The sequence below is a fragment of the Chamaea fasciata genome, unplaced genomic scaffold (genome assembly GCF_029207755.1).
Source record: "Chamaea fasciata isolate MVZ Bird 193981 ecotype frontalis unplaced genomic scaffold, bChaFas1.0.hap1 SCAF_4, whole genome shotgun sequence".
Lineage (NCBI taxonomy): Eukaryota > Metazoa > Chordata > Aves > Passeriformes > Sylviidae > Chamaea > Chamaea fasciata.
Window position 1 is genome coordinate 36,771,048 of NW_027094089.1, and position 25,334 is coordinate 36,796,381.

At 38.7% G+C, this 25,334-nt stretch overlaps 2 protein-coding genes across 3 annotated transcripts in view; one reads left to right on the forward strand and one right to left on the reverse strand.

The window, feature by feature from the left end:
- The first annotated feature begins 106 nt into the window (after nt 1–106).
- Nucleotides 107–23,021, forward strand: ARSK (arylsulfatase family member K). 2 transcript variants are annotated; one of them, XM_066181293.1, is made up of 9 exons: nt 107–329; nt 4,882–5,011; nt 6,946–7,105; nt 7,715–7,997; nt 12,013–12,184; nt 14,094–14,318; nt 17,104–17,328; nt 17,411–17,671; nt 22,220–23,021. In XM_066181293.1, the coding sequence occupies exons 1-9, from the start codon at nt 192–194 to the stop codon at nt 22,351–22,353; spliced, it is 1,728 nt and encodes a 575-aa protein (XP_066037390.1). In that variant the 5' UTR covers nt 107–191; the 3' UTR covers nt 22,354–23,021. The 2 variants fall into 2 exon arrangements, with proteins under 2 accessions (XP_066037390.1, XP_066037391.1); XM_066181294.1 differs by lacking the exon at nt 107–329 and having other exon boundaries at nt 4,970–5,066.
- A 453-nt stretch (nt 23,022–23,474) lies between these two features.
- Nucleotides 23,475–25,334, reverse strand: part of PCSK5 (proprotein convertase subtilisin/kexin type 5) — a 229,708-nt gene continuing 227,848 nt past the window's right edge. Inside the window, exons 36-37 of the mRNA XM_066181295.1 lie at nt 24,446–24,632; nt 23,475–23,878 (exon numbers count right to left, since the gene is read on the reverse strand). Coding sequence (XP_066037392.1) covers nt 23,475–23,878; nt 24,446–24,632 — 591 coding nt within the window. The remainder of the gene's footprint in view (nt 23,879–24,445; nt 24,633–25,334) is intronic.

Here is a 25,334-nt window from a genome sequence, read left to right on the forward strand (position 1 = left end):
TGTAGTTCCCATCTCCCGGGGCACGCTGGGAATTGCAGGCCGCCGCCCGGGGCACCGTGGTACTTGTAGGCCGCAGTGAGCGGGTAGCGTGCGGCGGTGTCAAGTCTTACGCTGTGGCCAGAGCCCCGGAATCTGCTTTTGGAGCTGCTGCTCCTCTTGGTTCGGGAGCTTGGGTCCACGGTGGCGGGGCGATGCGAAACCGCGGGCCGCTGGGGCCAGCCGGGCTGGCGCTGCTCCTCATGGCTGCCGGAGCGGGAGCGCGGCCGCGGCCTGCCGCCCCCGGGCACCAGCCGCGATGTAACGTGGTGCTGGTGGCCTGTGACTCCTTGGTGAGTGACCGGGGCATGGAAGGGCATCCTGACAGGTAAGAGAGGGCGGGAAAGTCCTCGGCCGTGGCCTGGACGGAACTACCGAGGATGAGGCACCGCGACCCGTTTGGATGCATTACGCGGCCCAGAGGCACGGGCCTGCGCAAACAGGAGTTTACTGGGCAGGAGCCCCGCGGCGCGGGCGGGCAGCGGCGGCGGGGCTGCGGTGTGCGGGACACCCGGAGTCCCGCACACCGCAGCGTTCACCCCAGTGTTCACCCCAGTGTTCCAAACCAAACGTGGCCCTCTTCCCAGAAGGGTGCGCCGTGCGGCATTACAGCAGCCTAAAACCTCTGCGCAGGTGGCTCCCAGGGTCTGGTGTGATACAGCTTGTCACCCGGGGGGGGTGCCTGCCAACAGGACTCTCTGTCAGGGCAGCCGCCACTGGAATAGGGCTGGTGTGTGAAGTGAATGCTCTTCTGTTGGCTTGAAAAGCCTAATGGCAAGCAAGGTCGCTAAACCCTGTTATCCTTCCCGTTGTAAATCGTGAGAATGTTAAGTGTCCACAACAAATGGGATGGAGAATTTTTGTAATCACAGATGAAATTACTGATTTATTTGGCATCAGATACTGGTTTACTGAGGCTCTTACAAGGTAAAACAATGCAATAAACTCGTCAGATGTTTATCTATAGCAGTAGGCATGTAGCGGCTTCATTACTGTGACTTATTAATATATTTGGGTTAACCCTCAGACACAGAAGTTTTTCCACTCACAAATATTAATCCTTGCGTGTATCTTCACAGTTTTCTCACTGTGCCTGAAACATTAATTTTGAAGAATTAAAGACTTTAACTAAATATTGCTGAAGTAAGACAGATAGACTTCCCTTTTGATAAGCAGAAGCCGGATTTAAGGAACTGATAAATCATGAGGCCTGTCAACTTATGTTTGTGTATTCTGACTGATCAATAGGCTTCAAGAAGGACAATGAATTCATAAATCAAATACTCCTGGGAAAACAGGATTCAGTTGTCACGCAACACTAAAAGGTTAAAAAGTCAAAGCGAAGGAGACTCACTTACTTCATCATTTTGAGACCCTGCCCCATAAAAAGGACCACGGACCCATTTCAAAGAGCAAACCACGCATGCTTAATAGCTTTTGGCTATTTACCATACGAAACGGGGAATGGGATGTACTAAAGTCATGAGTATACATTTGTGTTTTGGGTATTCAATACTTCTGTACATAAAAAAGACCCTGTGATCTTCTGTAGGTGCGCGTGTGTTTGGGAGCTATCCCGCACGCTGCCCGGCGTCGTAATTAAACATACACTTTCTAACTTTAAACTGTTAGAGTCTTTTGTCCGTTGTAGTTGGATATCGGAATTAGGGCGATATTCATATTTTTTTTAATAATTCATGCCCACCCGGCACACTGGAAATGCTTTGATGTATGCTTTACTCTGAGGAGCCTTGGTTTCCCTAACTCATCTGAACGCTCCTTGTTGTGGAATCAAACATAAGCTCCATGATGTTAAGCTCCACTGCTTTCAAATTTCATCACTTCTCTTTCAGTATTGAGGACATTTGCTTCCTAGCCTTCTTGGGCTTCCATCCTTGACTATACAGATAAAAGCACTTGGCTTCTTGCCTGCTGCCTGTTTTTCTTGGGATGATTTTTTTCTTAAATATTTGGTAAACATGTATTATCTTTTTTCAAATCTTATCTTTAAACACATTTGTTGTGGTTTCAAAGATAAAGAAATTACTCCTTCTTTATTAATATAATAGCTCCTTGTTGACTTTCCTTCCTTTGACTTTATTCTCTGTTAATTTTATTTTCAGTAAATCATCTCTCTTCATGTTCCAAAATAATGCATGTTTCTTCTCCAAATTTTCAGCTTTCACTAAAAATTTAGTTACCAATAGTTAAAATTACAGTATTTAGCGTCTTGAGGGTTAGTCAATGTCCATTTTATATCCAGATGCTAGCAGAGGCTGCAGACAAACCTTAGGTTAACTTTTATATGTCTGCTTTAAGCTGGAAGATTCTCATAAACTATATTACAGGGATTAATGAGGTAAACCTTACAAAAACGAAAGGTAAACCCCCCAATGTTTGTGGAATTCTTACGTAAACAATTAAGAACAAGGTGCTATTTTTAACAAGTGTAATATTTGCGTAGTGCATACAAAGAAAAATGTAGTAAAAGAAATATGTTGTGTAAGCTTTTTTTTGAGATGGATTTGAAGATGAACCATTTTGATTGCATCACAAGTAGAGAATAGGAAGGATTGGATACTGTTAAAAATAACAGTTTTTCTGGAAGAAAAGCTTAAGTCCTGCAGGCTGTTAAAAGGTCTGGACTTTTATTAGAAAGTGTGCCTACCTTTGTTGTGGGTCACACTGCCTGTGAAGGAATCACACCTATTTTACCAAGTGGGACAAAAATTTTCTTCTCAGTGATGCTGTATTGTGTTTGGCCTGCAGAGCAGTGACCCCTTGCTTGAACAGCTAGCTTTCTGCTGCTGTGCCATATCAGGCATTGTGCTATTCCAAGGGTTTCCTGGCAAAATGTGGTAGTAGGCATTCAGCTCCTGAACTGCTTATTGACATTAGCTGTGTGATGGATGACAGGCTTTGCTTGCAATGCAGCTCAAGTTCCTGGATAAACGGTGCTTGTTTGTGCTAAAGCAATTTTATTTCCTTAGGTATTTCAAAACCTAGAAATCCTGCACAGTTCTTAGAGGATGGATTTCCAGAAATAGCTGTTGAGCTTCTACCCGCTCAGCCAATTCAAGACACTTACTACTTTCACTGAATGCCTTGTCATCTATAGAAACAACAATCATGTCACAGTACACCAAGCGTACTGTGACACAAAATATAGAGTTCTTTTGCTGCTGTGTCTTTGAATATGGTATCACAGTATTAGTAGAAGAAACTCTTGTATCCAGCTGTTCAAACAGCTTTGACCAGTCTCTGAGACTTTGTGGGAGAAACTTAAAGACTGTGTTGTTGACAGGACTGTACAGCAGTTGTGTACTTTTGTCATGGTTCAGGAAAGGTATTCTCCAATTTAGTGCTCCCACTGAAATCACTCCCAACCATGAACCACTTGCTTGCTCCTCTGTCCCCCTCCCATTCCTCTGCAGCAGGCTGGAGCAGGGACACAAAAGATAAAGGTCATGGGTTGGGGTAAGAACAATTTACTACAAACAGCAGAATTAGAACAGTTTACTAGAACAGTAACAGCAACAACATTAATAACAAAAATATACAAGAGAGGTGAGCAATTCACATCTGAATGCTCACCACTATACTGTGCAGAGCCCAACAGTACCTGACAGCTGCCACACTACCCTGACCTGGAAGGGACCCTTCCCCTATTCCTGGAAAAAGAGATGAGGTGGTACACAATAACCTCCATGTCTTGGCCTTGTCCTCTCCTGGCTTCTTCCAAAAATGAACCCTATCCTGGCTAGAACCAGGACAACTTTCTAAAGAACACTTTCAGCCCAAAGTTTTGTTCAAGTGCCTATTGTGTGTTACAGCTTTATTTCCAGTTTGTCCTACTGAGTGCTTGTTCAATATGCCATTTGTGATAGTATACAAAATTAGGTGGTTCCTCATTTGGAATGTTCTGATATGAGCTGATTTCAGGGGCTGGGATGCCACAGTTAGCCCTACTGGTGCCAGCATTCTACAATGCTGGGTTATCTAAGAGTATTTCTGTCAGAAATCAAATGACAGGAATTACTTTTTTCTGCAGTTAAAACTGCAGATGCACAGTAGCCTGTCTATTTGCTGAGGAGTCAGTCAGGCTGGGGCTGTGTTGGCACATTATTCAACCGAGGAGGAGAATAAAGGTGACAGATTAAACACAATGGCATGAAATATGGCACTCTGCATGAAACCTGGTTTCATCTGATGATAATCTTTTACTGTAAAATTACCTATTCAAATGTTTAATCTTTTTAAAGTTACTGATTAAAAACTCTGTCTAACCAAATAGGTGAAAATGAAATTAGCATTATGGAAGTATCAAAAGGGAACTATTGTGGGTGGGATTTCTGTGGGAGAATAGCCTTCCTTTAGCTTTCTGATCCCTTTTCCAGTCCATAGTTTCAAAGAAGTTCACAGAGAAGTGGTATGGATAAACGTTTGAAAAGGATGAGGGATTAATGGTGGTTTCACAGAAATATGTGCTAGTGCACACATCTGCATTGGGATTCAGTCTTACTTCTTGTTACCCTTCACTGTACCTCTTCCCATTGAATGTGTAGTAGTAGGACCCCACCCCTGAAGAACTGGAGCTTGGAATATGTATAGTGATACAGTGAAATTAATTTTAATATACAGAAGCCCAGTTATCTCTTCCATTGCACTTTTTCAAAAGTGATCCATTTTATATTGATCTGCTTAGAGTTTGTCAACATTGTTTTCTGTGCCTGAGTAGAATTGGCAGCATTTGAGCAACGCAAGTCCAAGGTAACAAGTATATTAATTAATGCAACTGATAGTGTGCATTAATCCTATTTATGTGTTGCTTTTGTCTGATTGCAGGATGGACGTTTGACATTTTTTCCAGGAAATCAGACTGTGGATTTACCTTCCATAAATTTTATGAAAAGACATGGCACTGTCTTTCTCAATGCCTACACCAGTTCTCCAATTTGTTGTCCTTCCCGTGCAGGTAGAATGAAGCAAAACATCAGATAAATACTTGCACATGTCAATTTAAATATATGGTAATAATGGGAAACTTGAAATGATTTAATGGGGAAGGATTTGTTTTGGTTTTTAATAAGATCCTTTTTTTTTTTTTTTAGTTTGTGTTTGAGTTCTTATGGTATTCTTCTCTTTCATCTGTTCTGTTCATCATTCTCTTCTCTGTTTATCTCCTCTGCTTCTTATGTTTCCTCCTTTATTTTTTTGTTCTCCTTTTTTCAGTTAAGTGTAAGTTCCCAAATCTTTTTACAAACTCCACTGAAGCTTCAGATTTTTAAAAAATCTTCAGGATTTTTTTGAAAATTATCAATTCGTTCTGCTGCAGTGCTGCAACTATACTCAGAACTACTCTCTCTTTCCAGTACAAAGTTAATAAATACCTTTCCTGTATTCACCAAAGAGTAAGTAATAACAACTGAATAAAGTGGTAGCTGTTGCCACTGTCTTCCAGATACATGGTGCATCTTTCAGTAGCTTTAATTGAATACTTCCATGTTTTTCTTTACTTAATGTGATTGTTGTTCTGTGTTCAATTTCACACTTACAGAATTTGCTAGGAAGATAGAGGGAAACTGTATTCCTCAATCAAAGGTTACATCTTAAAACATTTCTACTCTTCAATTATTGCAAAGACCCTCCTTAATCTGTAGCTATAAAAGAGATCTCCCTTCCTCTCAACACAGACTCTGAAAGAAGCAGCAGGCAAAGGCAGTCAGATTTAGTGTTACAGTTTTAATATTCCCTTTATTGATTACCTAGTCCCCATTTCTTTTTCTCATGGTCACATTTTCTGTGGGTGACATTACATGAACTAGCAGCCAGCCTCTTCTTCCTTTTCTTGATGCTTGAGTCTTTCGGCCAATTTTTATTGCTAAGAACAATGACTTTATGTTGAGTTATTTAATTTTAAGAAGTTTGTGAAAATGGCAGGTTAGTACTCCTGCATAATGAATTAAACGATTCATCAATTATGTGTAGCATTATATAATGGTAATTATGTAGCCGTGACCACTGAGCTCATGCGTGGGGCTCTGAACCAGCCGGACATCTTTTGCTTAGCCAGGAGCTTGGATACCTGCAAGGAACTGAGAGTGCATATATTGTGGAGGTGTCAAGGATGATACCAGAAGAGATGGTGGGAAAGAGGGCTTCGGGGTGGGGAAAGGATGGGTATTGCCTTGTGGAGTTGATGCACTTTGCTTACAGGGTATTTCTATTACTTGTGGAATGACCTAGTTTTGTTTGGGAATACCTTTAACTCTAAATTAGCATTGGAAAGAATGAATGATTCTTGATAAGCTGCAAAGAAATAGAAATTTACTAAAAAAAAATCTTCCCTTATAGTTCCTTTGTAACTCTTATCTCAGTTTCCTTTCTTCTAAGTATCTTTTTTAATATTCTCACTTTATTTCTGCTACTGGTAGTGAAGTAGATTACCTAAAAAGAATAAAATTGAGGGTATAACGTATTTGTGAAAATACTCTATTGTAATTCTGTCCACAAATATACTTAACTTTAAACTCATATTAAATCTTACTGTAGTAAGGAGAGCTAATACTCTGAAACACATATAAATACAGGATTGTTTCATCAGGATCTGTACTATCGTGCCATTTTCTTTCAGAAATCAAGCAGAATATTTTCTGATCTGATTAAAACTTGATTTAATGATTGCATAGCACCTGGAAAGATAGGATCTCCTTCTGCAGTTCTGGTGATTATTTGAGTAAATGTTGATACTTGTATTGATTATGAAATAAGATTTGGAAATACCCTTTGTATTCCTTGTTCTCTTGTATCATGGTTTAGACTTTTAACTTCGGTAATAATTAAAAGATTCATCCCTTGTCAACCATATAGGTGAGGAGTACTAATCACTCATCTTTTTTTTTCCCCCAGCTATGTGGAGTGGTCTTTTCACTCATTTAACAGAATCTTGGAATAACTTCAAAGGTCTAGATCCAGATTATGTAACATGGATGGATCTCATGGAGAAGCATGGCTACCGTGCACAGAAGTTTGGGAAATTGGACTTTACTTCTGGACATCATTCAGTGAGGTAATCACGTAGATTCTCTGTTGTGAAATGGGCAGCAGTGAACAAATCATGTAGTGATCTGTCACGTGGTTTCAGTCGCCAGTTGAAATGATAGTAGGTTTAATTTAAAAGAAATTGTGTTAGGTACCTTGCAGAGATCGGTTCTGCAACTTTATGGAGAAGCAAGTATATCCCTTGCAGCTGTACTTTGGCTTTTACCTGTAGATGGAAGGTAGTACAGAAGACTCTATCAAATAAAAATCTCAGACCCAGTTTACAAAAAAATAGTGTGTGAATCTGTGCCAAAATGTGGAGAAGGGTGCACAAGATGAAGTGGTAGTTCTAGGTATTATTTTGTAGATGTGAGAAGAGCCACTCTGACATAAATGGATAATAAATAAGAGGGAAGATTCAGAAGCAGACATAAAAAGGCTGAAGGTCTGAATACAAAATAGATGCACAATCGTTATTGTTCAATTGAATAACAATTCTTCTTTATGCAGGAATTGGAAATAGATTGCAGCTGAAAGTGTAGGGGAAGGTCTTCAGGAATTCATGCTGCTTTTTGCTTGGAGGAAAAGTGACAAAAACATTTTCTGCTGAGTTTGTGACTTGTGTATGTATTTTCAGTAACCGTGTGGAAGCTTGGACTCGGGATGTTAACTTCCTGCTCCGACAAGAAGGAAGACCCATGGTGAAACTTGCAGGCCATAGGAAGCAGTTTAGAGTGATGGAAACAGATTGGCGGACTACTGATAAAGCAATAAATTGGATAAAGGAAGAAGCTGTTAACTTTACTCAACCATTTGTTCTTTACTTGGGACTAAATTTACCACACCCATATCCATCACCCTATGCGGGAGAAAATTTTGGATCCTCTACATTTTTAACATCTCCCTATTGGCTTGAAAAGGTATGTGAATATAAAATTTAAATACAAATTTATTGATAACTATGCTTATTACAAACAGTATTTTATTCCTGATTTTTCAAGATAGACTCAGTTTTAATATTTCACTACACAGTAAGAAGGTACTTGAATGAGATGTTGGATTTCTGATTAAAGGCTAAGCAAATAGAAGTGACAGATTTTTCCCTGTCGTGGGGAATGTTTGTTAGCAGTAGTCATTGAATCAATAAGTAAATATGGAATTCAATGGGTAGAAACACATTAAGAAAAATGAGATTGTTTCTCTACTTAGCTGTAAATTAATTTTGGTAATGGTCTGAAGTTCATTGTTCATTGAACATTCTGTATTTTGCTTGTTAGAAATAATGCTGTATGTAATAATTTTGTCTGAGTTTAACAGTGAAAGATTGACTTTTTCTTTAGTATGAACCTAGAACATGAAGCAACAAAAGATGCAACAGAAGTCTTCCTTTTCTATTAACCTTTTCGGTGCTACTGTATGTTTTCAAGCACAGGAAAGTGTCCTTACAGGACACTGGAAAGTATATGTAAAGCTAAGAAGTAGCATTCCATTCCAAAGAAGAAACACTTTTTCTCTGTCTTGAGTAGTTTCCAGTTGCCATTATCTGCCATAAAATACAAATGTATTATGATAGATTTAATTGCAGAAAGGCATTAATATTCTCTGCAGCTGCAGAATTAGAAATAGGTTGATATGACTTTATATTTCAAAAAACTTATCCATATGCAATTTATATGTAATTTACATATATAACTTATATATATATCTTTATATATAGTTATATATAAGTTATATATAACTTATATAAGAGAACTGCTAAACCTCTTTATCTAGGTGTAAAATATGAATAAATACCAAAAATGCAAATACTTAGAAAAAAAAGGATTTACAAATGAAGGTTGAGTGATGTGAATTTTTTCATAATAATGAGGGTTGTGGATTTTTCTGGGAATGGTAAGAAGTTTGTGGGGACAGGAAGAGCTTGGGAAAAAAACCTCTCATTAAAAAAAAACCCAACCCAAATCTAGTTTAATTATTAAGTAAAACAAGTCACAGAGTTATAACATCTTGGATGAATTTTTGTCGTTTTTTATCCAGATGTAGTACCTTAAGTGCACAGTTTGCTGGGTCCTTCCCACCACTGTGTATGCATACTGCATTGATTGGACCAAATATTACCATTTATTTACCATTGACTGATTCTTCTGCAATGTAGCTCTTTTTTGGTCATGGGAGAAGCAGTCTTTTAAAATCACAGAGGTAATCTCATGAAGAAGTTTGATCACACAGGTGAACTGAATTAAATGTCCTGTTTATTTGGGGTGTAATACAGAACAGAGTATCAGTATGGTATGTTTGTGAAACCCTGTGTTGTTAAGCAGATGGTCTCCTGTATTTTGCCCAAGCTGCCATTTTTTCAGGGCATGTGGCTTCTTTCCTAGTAATGAATTACATGTCTTGGTTTAAGATGATTAAAATAGTTAGACACTCTAAAATGAGTTCCTTCCCTTAGTTCAATCAATCCCTTTCCACCAAGAATGAACCGATAGCAGTAGATTTAAGTGAAAAAAGAGCAGTTTACTTGCAAGTGAAACAGCAACATGCAAAAAATAGCAGTGAATAATCACTAGATACAAACTTGCTGAATCTCAGGAGCTCCATGGGAACAAAGAGACCCAAACTGGTGGAGTGCTGCCCCCTTCTAATCTGACAGCCCCCCACTGCTGACTGCCTGCAGGGGGCAAAGGGAAAATGATGTCAGACACGTTCCAAGGTGGCACCTGCCACGGGTGACCATCCACTCCAAGAAACAAAGGGAATGAACGGATGGCAGCAAACCCTCCTGGGAAGGTTGGAGCTTATTAAGGTCTAGTGGCAGATGGGAAGTGCTGGCACATGTGGGGTCAGCACCGCTGCTTGCTGCTTCCTCTTGCACCCTCTGGACCCCGCTGGTGTTGGTACTGGTGGCTTCTGATCTGCTGGTGTGCTGGAGAAGGGAACAGGGGAAAACTGGTCTCTGGACACTGATGTGTGGTGGCCCAACCCACAGGGGCCTGATCAAGCTTCACTGCCCATAGGGTTTGCAAAGATCCCTGGGAACACGGTTTCTGTTTGCTAAATGCAGTTTTTCTCAGTTGCTACAGTTGCAAGTCCAGAAACCTGCTGTATCAACTCCCTCTGAGGCGGAGTCTCCTCCTTCAGCAAAAGAGGAAGTCAACTTGGGTTTCTTGGCTAATAAAGCCACTGGCACCTCCCGACTGCCCTGCAATTCCGGTTCCAGCCATGCTTTGGGTCTTAGAGACACAGTAACAATCTTACAGCACAGATAGATATGGAATACAGTAACATTTTGGGTTACCTACGACATTACTATGGACAAAGGGATTCTGGATTTGTGAATCCAGGCTGAAGTCCTGTAGAAGAGAATCATGGATGGAGGGGGACACTTTTTGCTCTCTTATCTTAAGCAGCTAATAAATACCATTTGCAAAGTCCAAAATGTAACTTTATGCAGCCGAGGACCTTGAACAATAAGAAAATGATTGAAGCAGTACTGTTTTATCTTAATGATTCTTTTTAGCAGTGTGTTTTCTACATGTGAGAAATGACTGCTCACTTTAAAATTTTGGAAGGTTTATTAAACCTTAACAAATACAAAAAACGACTGAATGAGGAAAAAAAAAAAAAAAGAGCAGTGCTGGGAGCATGGAACTAAACCACCATGTGCTCCCCCACAAAATTGCTGTTCTGCCTTTTATGGCTGTTTCTCTCCCCCTACCCCTGGGGGTTGCGTAAGGTAACCCTGCCCCCCCTCCCCGAAGTCTGCCAATCAACTCTTCTTCGCTGTCCATTGGTGGAGATTGCTTTCTTGCAACTTGATTGGAAGACCTGCATGGTCAGGTGTTGCCACGCCACGCCTCGTATCAACAACCCTGCTGTCCCCCAAATGCCCCACTACCGAGGCCGTCCAGTGTCAACAATACAAGGGGGAAGGGAAAGGGGACTATGTGGAGAACAAATCACAATAACATAACTACATCAATGAAACTTCTCTTAATGTACACATAGTATTAATCCCTTCATTGTGAGAGCCAACCATCGCATTACCCATCTATAGCTTATAAATCCTAAGGAAACTTACATTTTGGTGTGTCTATTGGACTGTTACAAAGCCAGTTACTGCTGCGTCCAGTGGAAGAACTCTTGCAGATTTATCAGCTTGTTTAGCTGTCAGGCTTTTCCTCCAAATAACAAGTGGAAGTACAAGAGGAAATTGCCTAAGGTTCCCTTTTATTTAAGGGAATATTTACAAGTATGACAGCCAAGGCTAAATGTGTATGTCAAATTTCAAGACTCTAAAGCTAGTACTGAAGCAGATAATATCTGCGATTATATCTAGTTTGAATATACAGGTAGATTGGCTTTTTAGTCACATACTGGTCTTACATTTCTTTATAATTAAATGAATTGATATGTGCAGAAACATGTAGAAAGTATTAAAAAATGGGATTAATGTAGTCAGTTCTTCTTATCAAGATGCCAAGATTTGTCGTCATTGTCCTGGAGGCTTTCCCAGACTATGTGATATTCTGTGTTGGTCTCTAGTCCCAACAACACCCAATCTTTTTGATCCATGGGTCTGTAGTTATTCTACAGTTATGAAGACTCTATGCCAATATTCTGTACCTACTCTAGAAGAGTGTTCTGTGATATCTCTCTTTAAAATATACAGCAGTTGGTGAAGCACATATTTGTGACTCCTTGCCTTAGTTTCTAGTTGATTTTCATAGGTTTTTAAAAAACAATTTACCTGTGGAAGCTCTGGGAAAGTATGGAGGAGGTAACTGCATGGTGTAACAAATAAGCAGCTAGTGTTTCCTGAGCCACAAATTGAGAACTGTGAATTTATGCTATAATTTTTAAAAATTAAATCTGTGTTAAAAAACTTCTTTAATCTAGTTTCTAAAGTAATGTAAATTTCCTCTTATTTTTTAGGTAAATTATAAAGCTATTAGAATACCTAAGTGGTCCTCTCTTTCAGAGATGCATCCAGTAGACTATTACTCATCGTACACCAAGAATTGCACAGGAGAGTTTACAAAGGAAGAAGTGAGAAACATTAGGGCATTTTATTATGCTATGTGTGCAGAGACAGATGCAATGCTGGGTAGGTAAAACATCTTATTACACAGTAGGTTTTCTAGTTCTGATTTTTTTCTAGTTCTGATTTTTTTAAAGAAAATGCTGATAGGGCTGATCATTGGGGGAAAAAGATAGAAAACAAAATACCACAATTCAGATCTGGGAGTAAGTTGTGGAAGTTGTTTATTCAGTCTATGTGATAAATGACAGGATAGCCTTTTAGGTGAATTGAGAGCACTCTGAAAAGTAATCACAGCCAGCACTCAGAAGCTCTGTAGAAAACCAGTGACTGCAGCAAAATACTGCATGACCCATTGCACTATTTTTCCCAATGGGAAAATTATCCCACGCAAGCTGCCTCTCCTCCCCCATCCCCTTTAGACAGCACTAGGAGATACCACAACAATTTTACTGAAGAATTTGCAATAAACACAATAATATTGATAAAAGAGGACACAAAGGGCAAATGCTCTACCCAAAAGAAGGATGTTCCCCTATAAAAAAGTAAAACCACTCCCCTAAGAGAGTATCCAGTGTGGTTTTCTCAGACAAAGGCAAGATGGCACCTGTCCTCTCCATCCACTCCACATTGGACCATGTGGTTCAGGAAAACAAAAGCAAAGAGGCAAAAAAGTTTCTCTAGTTTATTATCCTTTCCCCAGCCTGGAAACAATGGTAAACAGGGACAAAACAAAGCTTGGAGAGGTAATTAATCGAAATAAATCCAATGAAGGGTTGTGAAACTTCTTCTGAAAGTGCTGGCCCTAACAGTGTTGGTAGCAGCAGAGGTGATGGCAGCAGCTTGTTGCATCTTCCTGTTGCTCATAGTTACAGCTTGTCAGAGTTTCAGAAACAGTTACAGTCTCCCATGACATCAGCAACTGTTAAGGGAACAGTTCACAACTTTTCTCCACTGAGGTAGGACTGAATCAACTTCCACACACCTTGGTGTTTCCTGCTGAAAACCATGCCCCTTCCCTGACATAGGTGGTATGTTATTAAACAGTGCTGGAAACTCCATCCCTCTTTTCCTCTGTACCCAGGACACCCATGTACAAGAGAAACTAAATCTCTTTGGTTAAATGCTAACTGAAATAATGGAAACATTTTTGTGAAGGGGACAGACTGTAAAAGCTGAGCTGGAAGCAAAGATAAATCTTAGGGCATAAGTAGTTTTCCTTAGAGATTGATTTCGAATGTGTAGACTGGATAACAGCTGTTACACATCAACTGAACAGTAACGTAACATTTGGAGTGTCCTTTAGAAGCATATTATTTAAAGTTATGATGAAATAATTGTCCATTCAGAATTATTCAGTTTGCAGAAAGGTCTACAGATATAAAATCTACCATGCAAGTTGGTCTTAATTTACAGCATTTTATTTTTTGATTTGAAAAGTGACCATGAATGAACAAGAATTTGTTTACATACTAATATGAAAATCATAATCAAAGAAGCTGTTCTTTTAGGCATATGTCCTAAACCAGGACAGGATATTAGATTGGTGAAGTGAATTAAAAGACACAGAATTGCTCTACCTCATTTTATGAATGAAAAGAGATCAATGCAAGACTTACAGCTTTAGGAAATGAAGGAATTGCAAAGTAACTGCACTGCAGTTGTAATTTTATGACATCTTTTAACTAGTATGTTTAGGGATGGATCATCCTAAAGTTTTAATATTTAAGATGCCTAAGTGCTTTGCTTAACTACCAACTTCATTGATCTTGGCCCTGTCTTTGTTGCACAAATGTGCATACAAAAAGAGAAGAGTACATGTTGTGTCTTCCTTGCACAAATGCATGTGCAACAAGAGAGGAATTTCCTCCACTGTCTAGGAGGGTTCCTTGAAAATTGCTTGCTGCTTTGCAGGTACAGAACTTGGAAGAAGTATTTTGAATGTATCTTTTTCAGTATCTTTTTGTTGTTGCAGGTGAGATTATTTCAGCTCTGGGAGATACTGGGCTTCTTGGAAAAACAATGATTATATTCACTGCAGATCATGGAGAACTTGCTATGGAACACCGTCAGTTCTATAAAATGAGCATGTATGAGGGAAGTTCCCATGTTCCCCTTTTAGTTATGGGGCCAGGTGTAAGAGAACAGCAGCAAATACCAAATGTAGTATCTCTTGTGGATATATATCCTACTATGCTTGGTGAGTAAGTAATTTCAGGTGACTAGTTTTTTCCCCATTACCATTACTATCCTGCATTTGTATCATAGTCAGATTGATGTCTCCATTTTGAGGCAATATAGTAACACAACAGGACATAATTTATCTGTGGGGCATATATATGGACTTAATAGAAAAAGTAAAAAATTGATGAAAAGATAAAGTAATGATCTTCATTATCACTGTTATTGTCATCCACATGATTACACTGACTTATTATATATAGGATTATTTGTTACTAAAAAAGGGAATAAAATCCATTTTAGATATGAATAAACCTTGCAAGCCTTCATACCCAACAATTTACTATAGAAATTGAAGTGTGAGTACATCCAAAGATGACATGAAACCCAAAAGGAGGACAGGTTCATTAACTTAGCGAAGGAATATCTTTTATGAAGGCTCACATGAAAGAAGTGTGATGAAGGCTTTCTACTGGCAATGTACAAATGATCTAGGCAAGCGTAAAAGATGTGATAATGGATATCTATTCTTATCTTAGGAGATATGAACCTACTCAGTATTGGACAGAGAATCAAATAAAAAGAACTGAATTTAAATTACTTAGCTGGAAATCACTTTTAAGAGGGAGTTTTTGAACAGTTATCTGTGATAAATCATGCAAGAGACAATTCTGATTGGAATTAAACACCAGGTAAAGTTATCTTTTGAGGCTTTATCTGTGGTCTTTCAGGTTTCCAATCAGAAAAAATGTCCTCTTCAAATCAGTCTGGAAGGCTTACTCCCTCTTAGAGGTGTCACATGTACACTGCAATTGCCTGGAGTATGAGTGAATAAAACTGTACTTCTAGCAGTAAATGTCCATAAAAAATCCACTTCCACATTATTTTAAGTTGATTTTTTGAAAATGAAACAGAAGTTATTTATCTGTTTGTGTCTTCTCAAAACTTTTGAACCAGTTATTCAGTTAAAAATAGGATATAAAAACTGAGTGGCTTTCTCTTCCAAATTTTGACATCAAATTGTTATGTTTATGTATCTGTACTAGATATGGGTCTTATACGAGTTATGGTAGCCTTTGTAAGTAGTTAAAAATCTCTTATTTCTTTATCCCTTTTCCCCAAGTGACATAACTCGTCAGATGGTTTAACATCCTTCTGTCTTTTCCTCCTGGGAGAGTTTTCATTTGGGCTTTTTTTTTTCCCAGAACTTTGTGTGCATATTCTGTTTCTTCTGTTCTGGCAGTTCACCTTCTCTCTACTCTGAATGTCAAAAAGGCATGTATGACAAAAAATGAAAACTTGAAGAGTTTCATCTCTGTCGTGTATTATGTTCTCAGTCTGCATGCTGCTGCTGACCAGTGAGGAAACAGATTTCAAATCTATTTTTGTGATTAATTCCATTGATTGCTTTGTGTTGTCTCAGGGAAATAATCTCCCTTGAAATACCATCCAAATGCTTTGCTCAAGACTGCCTCCTGCACTGGCTTTGAGAATAAGTGCAAATGTTCTGAATCCAGGAGAATCTGTGTGATACAAATGTAGTCGGAAGTGCAACAGCTCTTGTGTTTTGTAACAGGATGTAGCATATTCTCCAGGCAGCACTAGCTTTGTTGGTCTGTATGGAAGTACCTTTGGCACTCTATTGGAAAAGCAGGAGCTGCTGAAAATGGCTGTAATGTTCTTGGCACATAGAGAATTCAGTTACTTCAAGTTACTTCAACTGGTTTAGGATGACAGAAGACCCCATATCCCCTTTTCATTTGTTGGAATGTAGTATGTATTTGCTCAATTTTTTTTTGTCCATGCATGCCCAGGAGCTGCTTGCTGGGTTTACATGTTATGGGTCTTCCTAGTACTTAGTCAGATGCTGGCTGGACAGAGGACAAAAAGGAAGATGTGCATTGATGAAGAGTCACCTATGAGCAATTTATATTCACCACCCAACACAGAACAGATTAAACACTACCCATGGTGTTGTGTGAAATGGAAAGTTTTGAATTTTGAATTACTATAGACAATGTTCTGTGGGGTGATTAAAAATAGCAGTACTGTCATACATGGTTTTTAGGACATGCTTGGGATTCTCAGCTATGTTTTTAGAGTGTTTCTGAAAATCTTTGCAGCCTTTTAATCTGATGTTTGGGAGCTAGAGAAACTCGTGGTATAAGTTGATACTGAGGAGCTTATGGTTATCAAGCATCTTCTAGTGGGCGTCTGGTAGGCTATGGAGTCATCCAGAGTTTTTCGTGCATTCACTATGTTGATACCACTTCAAATATCGTCTTTATCTCCATTCCTAACAAAGAAGCAAGTGGCTCTACTACTTAAGTGTCCCCCCAAGTAATAGGTTATAATAATGGCTACCTTTTATAAAGTATTTCATTATTCACTAGTGAAGAATGCTACAGATGAGCTTAGCACCATTATTGTTCAGGAAATAAACGGTTACAATTTGTTGGACATGGAGCTTTTAGGGTCCTGTCATGCTGTGGTATTCTTTTTCTCCTGCCTGATGTAGTTAGACCAGAAGAGAAATGTTTGCAACCATGATTAAGGAATAAGACAGCACTGTCCATCAAAGGAGACTATTGTGATCCGTTTGCACAAACTTCTGTTAAAGGTTGAGTTATACATAGGTGATACATTTGATCAAGATGGTGGGCAGCTTGCCTTGGGAAGTTCCTTAAGGTATTTTTATTGAAAGCATGTTTTATTATCAACATTCAGACACAGGTGGCATTGTGTTAGGCTTTTTAAATCCTGAAAACTGCAGTAGCATTTTGATTTTGTGTATCTTTCCTTAGATATAGCAAGAATTCCTGTCCCACAGAACCTCAGTGGATATTCTCTTATACCACTGCTACATGAAAAAGCTGAGAGCAAAGCATCAGCCAGAGGGCCTAGGCCCTCATGGATACTGAGTGAGTTCCATGGGTGCAATGTGAATTCCTCTGTGTATATGCTGAGAACTGGCAAGTGGAAATACATCACATACTCGGATGGCTCTTCAGTAGTGCCCCAACTCTTTGGTATGCTACTTTTATGTCCTGACCGACTCATTAATTTACTTTATTTCAAATTGAATCTTAACTGACTTTTTGTTTGTTACAGACCTTACTGCTGATCCAGATGAGCTTACAAATGTTGCCATAAAATTCCCAGTAACTGTATATTCCTTGGACAAACTCCTTCGCTCTATAGTAAATTATCCAAAGGTTTCTTCTTCTGTTCAGGAGTATAACAAACAACAGTTTATCAGTTGGAAACAAAGTTTGGGTCAAAATTACTCAAATGTTATTGCAAACCTTAGATGGCATCAAGACTGGTTAAAGGACCAAAAAAAGTATGAGAATGCAATTGACAAGTGGCTTGGTAAGTAGATACAGACAACCTGGGTTTCATATTATTGAGAATATATTAATATTAAGCATTTGTAATATTATGCTGTATTTCAAGTGTTGTAATTGTTTTCTTATATAACCTATTGAAAGTAAAGATTCCTAAATTATTACTGCTTTGTGTCAGAAAGCCAAGAGCATTTTATATAACCAGCCAGCACAACAAAACTAGAGTTTTAAATGTTATTGTTTTGTAAGTGTAAGTAAGTGTATACAGAAAGGGTAGTATGCAAATACTAATTGTGTGTATGGAAATACTTAGCTGATTGCAGAAGTACAGAGTATTAAACATATGAACTCAACAGGAACTTCCATTTATAAAGAAAAGCAAGGATTATAAAATTTAGTGAAATAAAGCACCAGTTACAGTGAAATTTGCTATGTGTATTAAAAATCTAGGTTGAATACACATTCATCCACTTTAGAGAATTTGTAGCAGGTAAAAATACAATCAAAAAGTTGGTAACCAGTACAGGTCTGAACATAGAATTGGTTTATGCAAGTACTTAACTATATCAGCATTCCTGTGTTACATGTGATTCACTCCCCATGTTTTCAAGGTCTGCCTGCTAATCTCTTGCTTCTGGATCTGGTACTTACCACTCTCCACTGTTTAAAATTCCATAATATGCATAGGCTCCTAATTGAACATATGTACAAGTGAAAAAGAATGCGATCTCTGGTCATCATCATAAATTAAAAACAAACAAAAACCCAAACAAAAACCCCAAACAAACAAACAAACTAAAAACCAAACCAACAACAACAACAAAACTCCTCTTACCAAACCTATGAGTAAAGCAGTTCTCTGAAAAATGATAATGTGATTTGCATAACATAACATAAAAACTGCTTGAATGCAGTTATATTCTGTAAGTAAATGCTTTAATGTGCATCAGTGAGTGGAGAACTGAAACCTAAACTGTACACAGAGGAGACACAATTGAAGTTTGCAGGAAGAGTTAACAGAAAAATACTATTTCCCATTTTTCCTGACCTGGCAAAAAAAGTAGCTTTGGAAGAAGGTTAGATTTACATAACAACTCTTCCACTTAAAGGAATATGTAATTAACAGCAGCACTTAGGTTTAGTAATTCTTGGTCACCATCATTGCTGCTATAGTGCCAGTTCAGAATGACATTATACTTCATACATAAAATGTTTTCTGGAATCTGTTCTTAAATGCTCAGTAGTAGCAGTAAGCCAGTAAAAGAAACATAAAAATGAGGCATATTTTCTGATGGCTACACACTCATTTCATAAGCAACTTACCACACAGAGTTAAAAAATCTTGAAATCCTGAAAGCACATGCCATTATAATTCTTATTAAAATGAGTTCAGGTACAGTTGAAATAACTTAAACAAAATAAATAGGCTGCATAATTAATGAAGTATTTATGTCCATATGAAAGTTTGTTCAAGAGAAAAAAGAATAAAGAAATTTTCTGACTTTCCAGAGGTCTGTACAGAATGCAGTACGTTGTCCAAAATGGAGTAAAATAAAATTATGGTGAACTGGATGTATTTTGTGTGTGAGCTTTTTAATGACAGAATGTTTAAAATGTAGGGAAATTTGTATTTTGTCAGTTCTGTGAACAGTGCTTTCTTTGAAGAGATGAGCTTTTAAGACTCACTAATGTTAGGTTTACAAAAGTGCCATTTGTGATACTGTCTTAAATGGAAGAACAAATAGGGAAAAAACCTTGCAACCACATCTTCTGCCACAGATTGTCCAGGGAAGCCCAGTGCATGGAGACAGGTTTCTTGAAAATTCAGGAAACCCCAGGAATATGCCAGCTCGTAGAGCAGAGGTTCTTGTTGTTCAGGAAACCATATAAAAACATTCTTCTGCTGGATCATGTGGGTTACAGTCTGATTGTAATATGGAATATGTATCCTCCAACAACACAAAGTAGAAAGATGAAAGAGAAATTCTTAGAACAGAAGGCTGCACTTGCTTGGGTGGTATTTAGCAAAGTTTCAATATCTGTTACACTTGAGGAATAATTAGATTTTTGTTTTCCTGGAAACTAGAACTTTATAAATGTTTGTGACTATGGGAGTCAGAGCTGAGAAATGGTGATGACAGATAACAAGAACTAGAAAATGTGGTGGTCTCTGGACCATCCACAGAGGACAATTCACTCCCTTGTAGAGTGTGCAGCCCTGAAACTGCCTGAGTTTGTAGTGCTTCCCCTTTGGGAAGTCCCCTTGGGAGACTTCCTTGTAGCTCAGGGTGAAAAACAGTGCTTCACCCCATGTGCAGCCCCTAGGCTGTCTCAATTTGCAAGGAATCTCCTTTGGGAAGTTCCTTTGAGAATTTTCCTTGTGGTTCAAGGGGAGAAAAAATACTTCAACCCATGAGCCTTTGCAGTTCTATGTTAATGTTTCATACCCCATTAGTTATTCCCCTTGTTCCTGGTTTTTACCCTTCCTGCTTGGTTCTTTCCTTCCCCTGATCGGTCCCTTTCCCAATTCCTTTCCCCATTGGCCAAGTTGTGAAACCCCGCCCCTGCCTACACTATATAATCCCTCTCCCTGGGGACCAGGGGGTTCTTTCCCTGTGGACTTCATAGAATAAGGGAGCTTTTCTGGAGATTGGAAAGACCCTGTCTTGCTTTTACTCCTGTGTTGCCCGGGGTGGCAAACACAGCCCTGCTGCTCAGGCAGCCTCACAAAGAGCAAATCACTGCACTTGATAGTGCACCTAAAAGCTGATCACTTTTCACCTAAGGGTGCATAAAGAGCTGAATCACTCTCCACCTGAGAGTGCCTGTGCCTCCGTCGATCTAGGTGTCTTCTTAAAGATGCTTTTAGCAAGGAAGGTTGTGGCACCTTCACCACCGGACCAGACCGCGACAAGAAAAGATTAAAAAAATAATTGGAGGCCTTTATTTCAGGAAAAAGTGTAAGGAACTTAGATTAATAGAAGGCACAAAATAATTCAGAAAAGCGGAATTTCCTTTGTGTGCTGTTGTGTTCTCTGTAATGTTTTTACTGCCTTCCTTAGTTCTACCAGTGTTCCATGAAGTTTCTTTAGAAGCATGACTAGAATTACTCCCTTGTGCTTTTATTTTCTTGGTCTCCTTGTAGACTCCTAGCAGGGATTTCTAGTTGTAGACATTGAAAAGGGATACAGGTTCCTAAATTTGTGTCTCCTTGAGTACTATTTTGAAACTTAATGCTTTCAAAAATATTGAATGTGATTTTCTGTTACAGGAAATGTTGATGCTCTTTTGGGCATCCATTATAGGTGTTGATATTTGACTGGCTGGATTAGGATGGATATGCACCCTTCCCCAACAAATCTAATTTAAAGCTGTCTTCAGGAGTCTGGCAAGTCTCTGACCAAAGATACTTTTTCCCTGCTTTGTCACCTGGGCCCCATTGCCCCCAGGAAAGCAGGGCATGTCTAAAGGGCTGTGTGACCAAACTCCTGACTATGGCACTATGATTTGAATCATTTGTTGCTCCTGCCAGGTTCACCTGGTGATTTCATAATAATGTAATTTCATAACCTGTGAGCCCATAAAGAAAATGTGTATTATTACATCTACCATTCTAGTTTCAGATTGTTCAGGCTAGGAATAAGCCTTTGAAATGTAAGGAAGTGTGTCAAAGCACATCCTCACAGTTGTGTTATGGCGCCATTAACAAGAGTGAAGCATATTGTTATTTTAAACAAGTTTAGAAAACCAGGATAGCAGCATCATCTTTTAAACTGATTTTTCACTCTTCTTTTCCTCCTCTTTTTTTTTAGATTTTAAAGTGAAAGATAACATGTCTTTCTGAAGTATCTTGCTGTCAAATGTTACTTTAGAGCTTTTGAAAAACATAAGTACTTTTCTCAGCTTTTGTGATGTCACATTACCTTGAATTCCTCCCTGTTACAGAAGGTTCAATGACTAGAAGGTTAAAATTAAAATTGGAAGTACTACAGCTCCCCATAAAACATCTTTAATCTTACAGATGGAACTATCTTGAGGTCTTTAGGCATATGTAATACTGAAAATTCCAGTGAGGCATTGAGCCATGTAAAGCTGGTATTTTTACACAATTCCTTGTAAACACTAAATCTATATATGTAACCTTATTGTTTTTAAAGCAGATCCTTACTGGAAACCTAATGAAACTCTGAGATTTAATGAAGTGTAATGAATAACAGCATATATAAGATACTTTCTTTAGAATTATAAATTTTTATTTCTGTAATAGTAAGAAAAATTAGCAGAAAAGTGCAAATATCCCCTTTGCTATTGTCTGAGCATCCTGAGCCATTTACACCACCTGCTTATGGTGCTGGATGCGTGTGTGCATGCGCCATGCTTATAGACAATATTGCCCTTCATTGTAAACCAATAAATTCATCTGTAAAATGCAAGATTTTTTGAGAAACACTGCAGTAGAGATTAATCAGAGGCTGATATGTAAAATATTTTTGTTCTGTTTCATACAAACTATGAATAAAATATAGTTATGAGAAGTAGTCAAAATCCTAATTCTTAAAATATCATGTCATAGATACACGAATTCACAGGAAAGTATGCTGTGAAGATTATGAAGTGGAAACATGTTTGCTTCAGGGAACACCAGGTGATTATGAAGAATATCCAAGTAAATTCCTCCAAGCTGCCTATTCTGTTATGAATTTCTGAGTAACTAATCACTAATTAGTGAACTACTGGCACCCTTTCCCAGTGGCATACATCAAATAGATACACCCATCTTGCTTATCACATTTCTGTATGTTGTGGGTTTTGTAAAGAACATGTTACTCTATTCCATCTGTGTGGAGCAGAATTGCTTATCTTTGCCCAAATGGGTCAGTGTCGCTTATCAGATGGTGGAGTGTTACTTATCTCTCTTCATTGTTTCACTACTCCCATGGAAATATCTTCTGCTAATGGACCATTAAGAGCTCACCAATGACGTGACACATTACATTGTACTATTGTAAGATGCTCCACACAGGGAGGAGGAGCCAAACCACCCTAACCTAGATAAAAGGGAGCCACAGTGCCACTAGGCATCCAGTTTTCCACCGGATCCCTGGAGGAAGACCAGACCCATCTCACCATTACTGAACCCTTCTTCTACAACGGGACCATGTCTACTCCAACAGAACCACATCTGCCACTCCAGGAGGGCTTACTTTGGACTGCTTCCAGCACCCTGTCCAACAGGGTGTCAGGTTGTATTTCTGACTCTGTCAGGGTTTTCTAGGATTTCTTGTTTGTTTGTTTGTTTGCTTGCTTATTCTTCTGTACTACAACATCTGTATTTTTATATCCCTAGTAAAGAACTGCTATACCTATTCCCGAAATCTTTGCCTGACAGCCTTTTAATTGCAAATTTATAATAATTTGGAAAAGGGGGGAGGGGCTTACATTTCAAGGGAGACTCCAACCCTCCCTGGCAGAAACCTGTCTATCTACACCAAGACACTGTAGTGATTGGCAGGGTTCTCCAAAAAAGGTTGAAGAAAAGTTTGTGTTAGCTACACAAATACATTTTGAGAAAGGATTATTCTCCACCCAAGTGCATAGAAACTTGGTCTCTTAACAAGATTATATCTGGAGTGCTACTTAAAAGCCTAGAAAGGATTTATTTAGAAAAAAAGTTTCTAGAATTTATTCTTCTTTCACAATAACTAATAGCAAAAAATTTGGAGGTCAGGATGCTATCAAGTAACTAAATGTATTAACTAAATAGCTGTAATTTCATCGAAAAAAACAGTATAGTAGGACTAATTTACTATTAGTGAATTAGTAAAAAGTTATCTAAATGAATAACTTTCATCGTCATATTCTAGCTCATCTTCCTCATCATCCTCCAAAACTCCATATTTAAATTTGTGATAAATTGTGCCATCCTTGCCCATGTATACAATGTCATCTTCGTCATCGTCATCTTCATAATCTCTATCTCTGTATTCAATCACTTGATCCTCATGGTAACCGAGATTCTTGTAGTAGTTGCTCACAGAGGAAGGAAAGGTTTTGGAGTGATTTGTCAGCTTCTCATACCGTCCTTTATTGACAGGCTGGGTTTTGGTTTGTGCCTTTCTCCAGATGAATATAATGGCTCCAATGACAAGCAGAAGCAAAATGCAAATGATAACAAAGAAAACAGTTTTGCTTCTTTGCTTGGGGGGTAGAGTTGTCTGTAAAACACAGTCATCTACAACAGCATTTGAAAACAAAAGAACAACAAAAAAAAGGATGAAATGTGCATGCATTTGTATGTGTGTGTGTTTGTGTGTCTCTTAAAAGTCTGGTACAGTGTGTCTGGTGCAGTAATAGCAGTCAACAAAATACTTAGCTTTTCTGATACCACAATGGTGGTTTTGTCTTTCTTACGCAGTAAGGATGTCAGTAAGGTTGTTGGGATATCTGTTCTTCATTATTTGATTTGAAATAACGAGAAAGAAGCAGAAAAGCTAGCAGGCACACAAATGGAATAATTCAGCTATCTGTTCGTTGAAGTGAGCTCATACATAAACCAGTCAGTTTATGAAATGCCTGGCCATTTAACATAGTAGTTGTGAGTGCGAGAAGTGGCCATCTCCAGCACCAGACATAATGGTTGTTATTTGAGTAAAACCTGCCCTATTTTTGATGAAGCAGTAGAAACACACTGTTTACCAATAGCGCATTTTTGCACTAGTCCAGTTTTCAGGCAGCATAATGTCAGCATAATCAACCATAGAACACTTAGCACTATTCCTGTTCTTCAGCATGGTCCTACCTTGTGTTTCATTGCAGTCACAGCACTCTGGGGTTTCAGCTGGGTCAGCATCACTGCAGCAGGGCAGGCAGCGGCTTTCCTCCAGGAAGAGCTGCATGCTGGCTGGACAGACTGTGCAGTTTAGAGGACCAGGTCCCTTGCACTCAGTACATGAGCTGTCACATCTCTCACACTTGGGTTTGTTGTCCTTCAAACACAGAACACAAGCAATGCACCTCTAATTTTGTGTGATTTTGACCCAACCTGGCAGTTCTGTCCTGTCATTCAACATTGTGGTTGTCATCTCTGGGCACAATGAGTGTCAATGTGAAAATACAATAGCAAATTCAAAATTTCCTATGTTCTGATTTCTCAGTGATCTGCTTGTAGTTACAAGTGTTACAAGACCATAGAGATCTCACCTAGCTAGTCAGGATGTTAAAATTTACTCATGTTTTTAAGCTTTGTGGGCCAGAAAAGTAACTGACATGGAAGAAGCAATATGAAATATTCTGGGGAAAAGCTGAGTATGAATTTCCTCTTCACTCAGGGAAGAAGCAGAAGTAAGGAAAAAAAGGTAGCTGGAATTTTTTTAGCAAAACAGATTTCTCTTAGATTGTGTTGCTTTTTTCCTACAGAAACAGCTTAGATTCAAATATTCTTCCTAAAGTCCAGGCTTCTGGGAACCTCTGTGTAAAGAAACTACCAGAGGTCACTGTGATCACACCTGCCTAGCAGAATGCTCTGAAGTCAGTTGTTCCAGTGTTTCCAATGTCCACATTCTTGGCCATGGGACAAGTTCACTGTGAAGATCTGGAAACTCTGATAAACTTTCACCCATCTTGCAGTTAGGATTGCAAGGCTGTTTATCCTGGATGGGAAAACCAGTGCAAGATTGCAGGTTCATAGC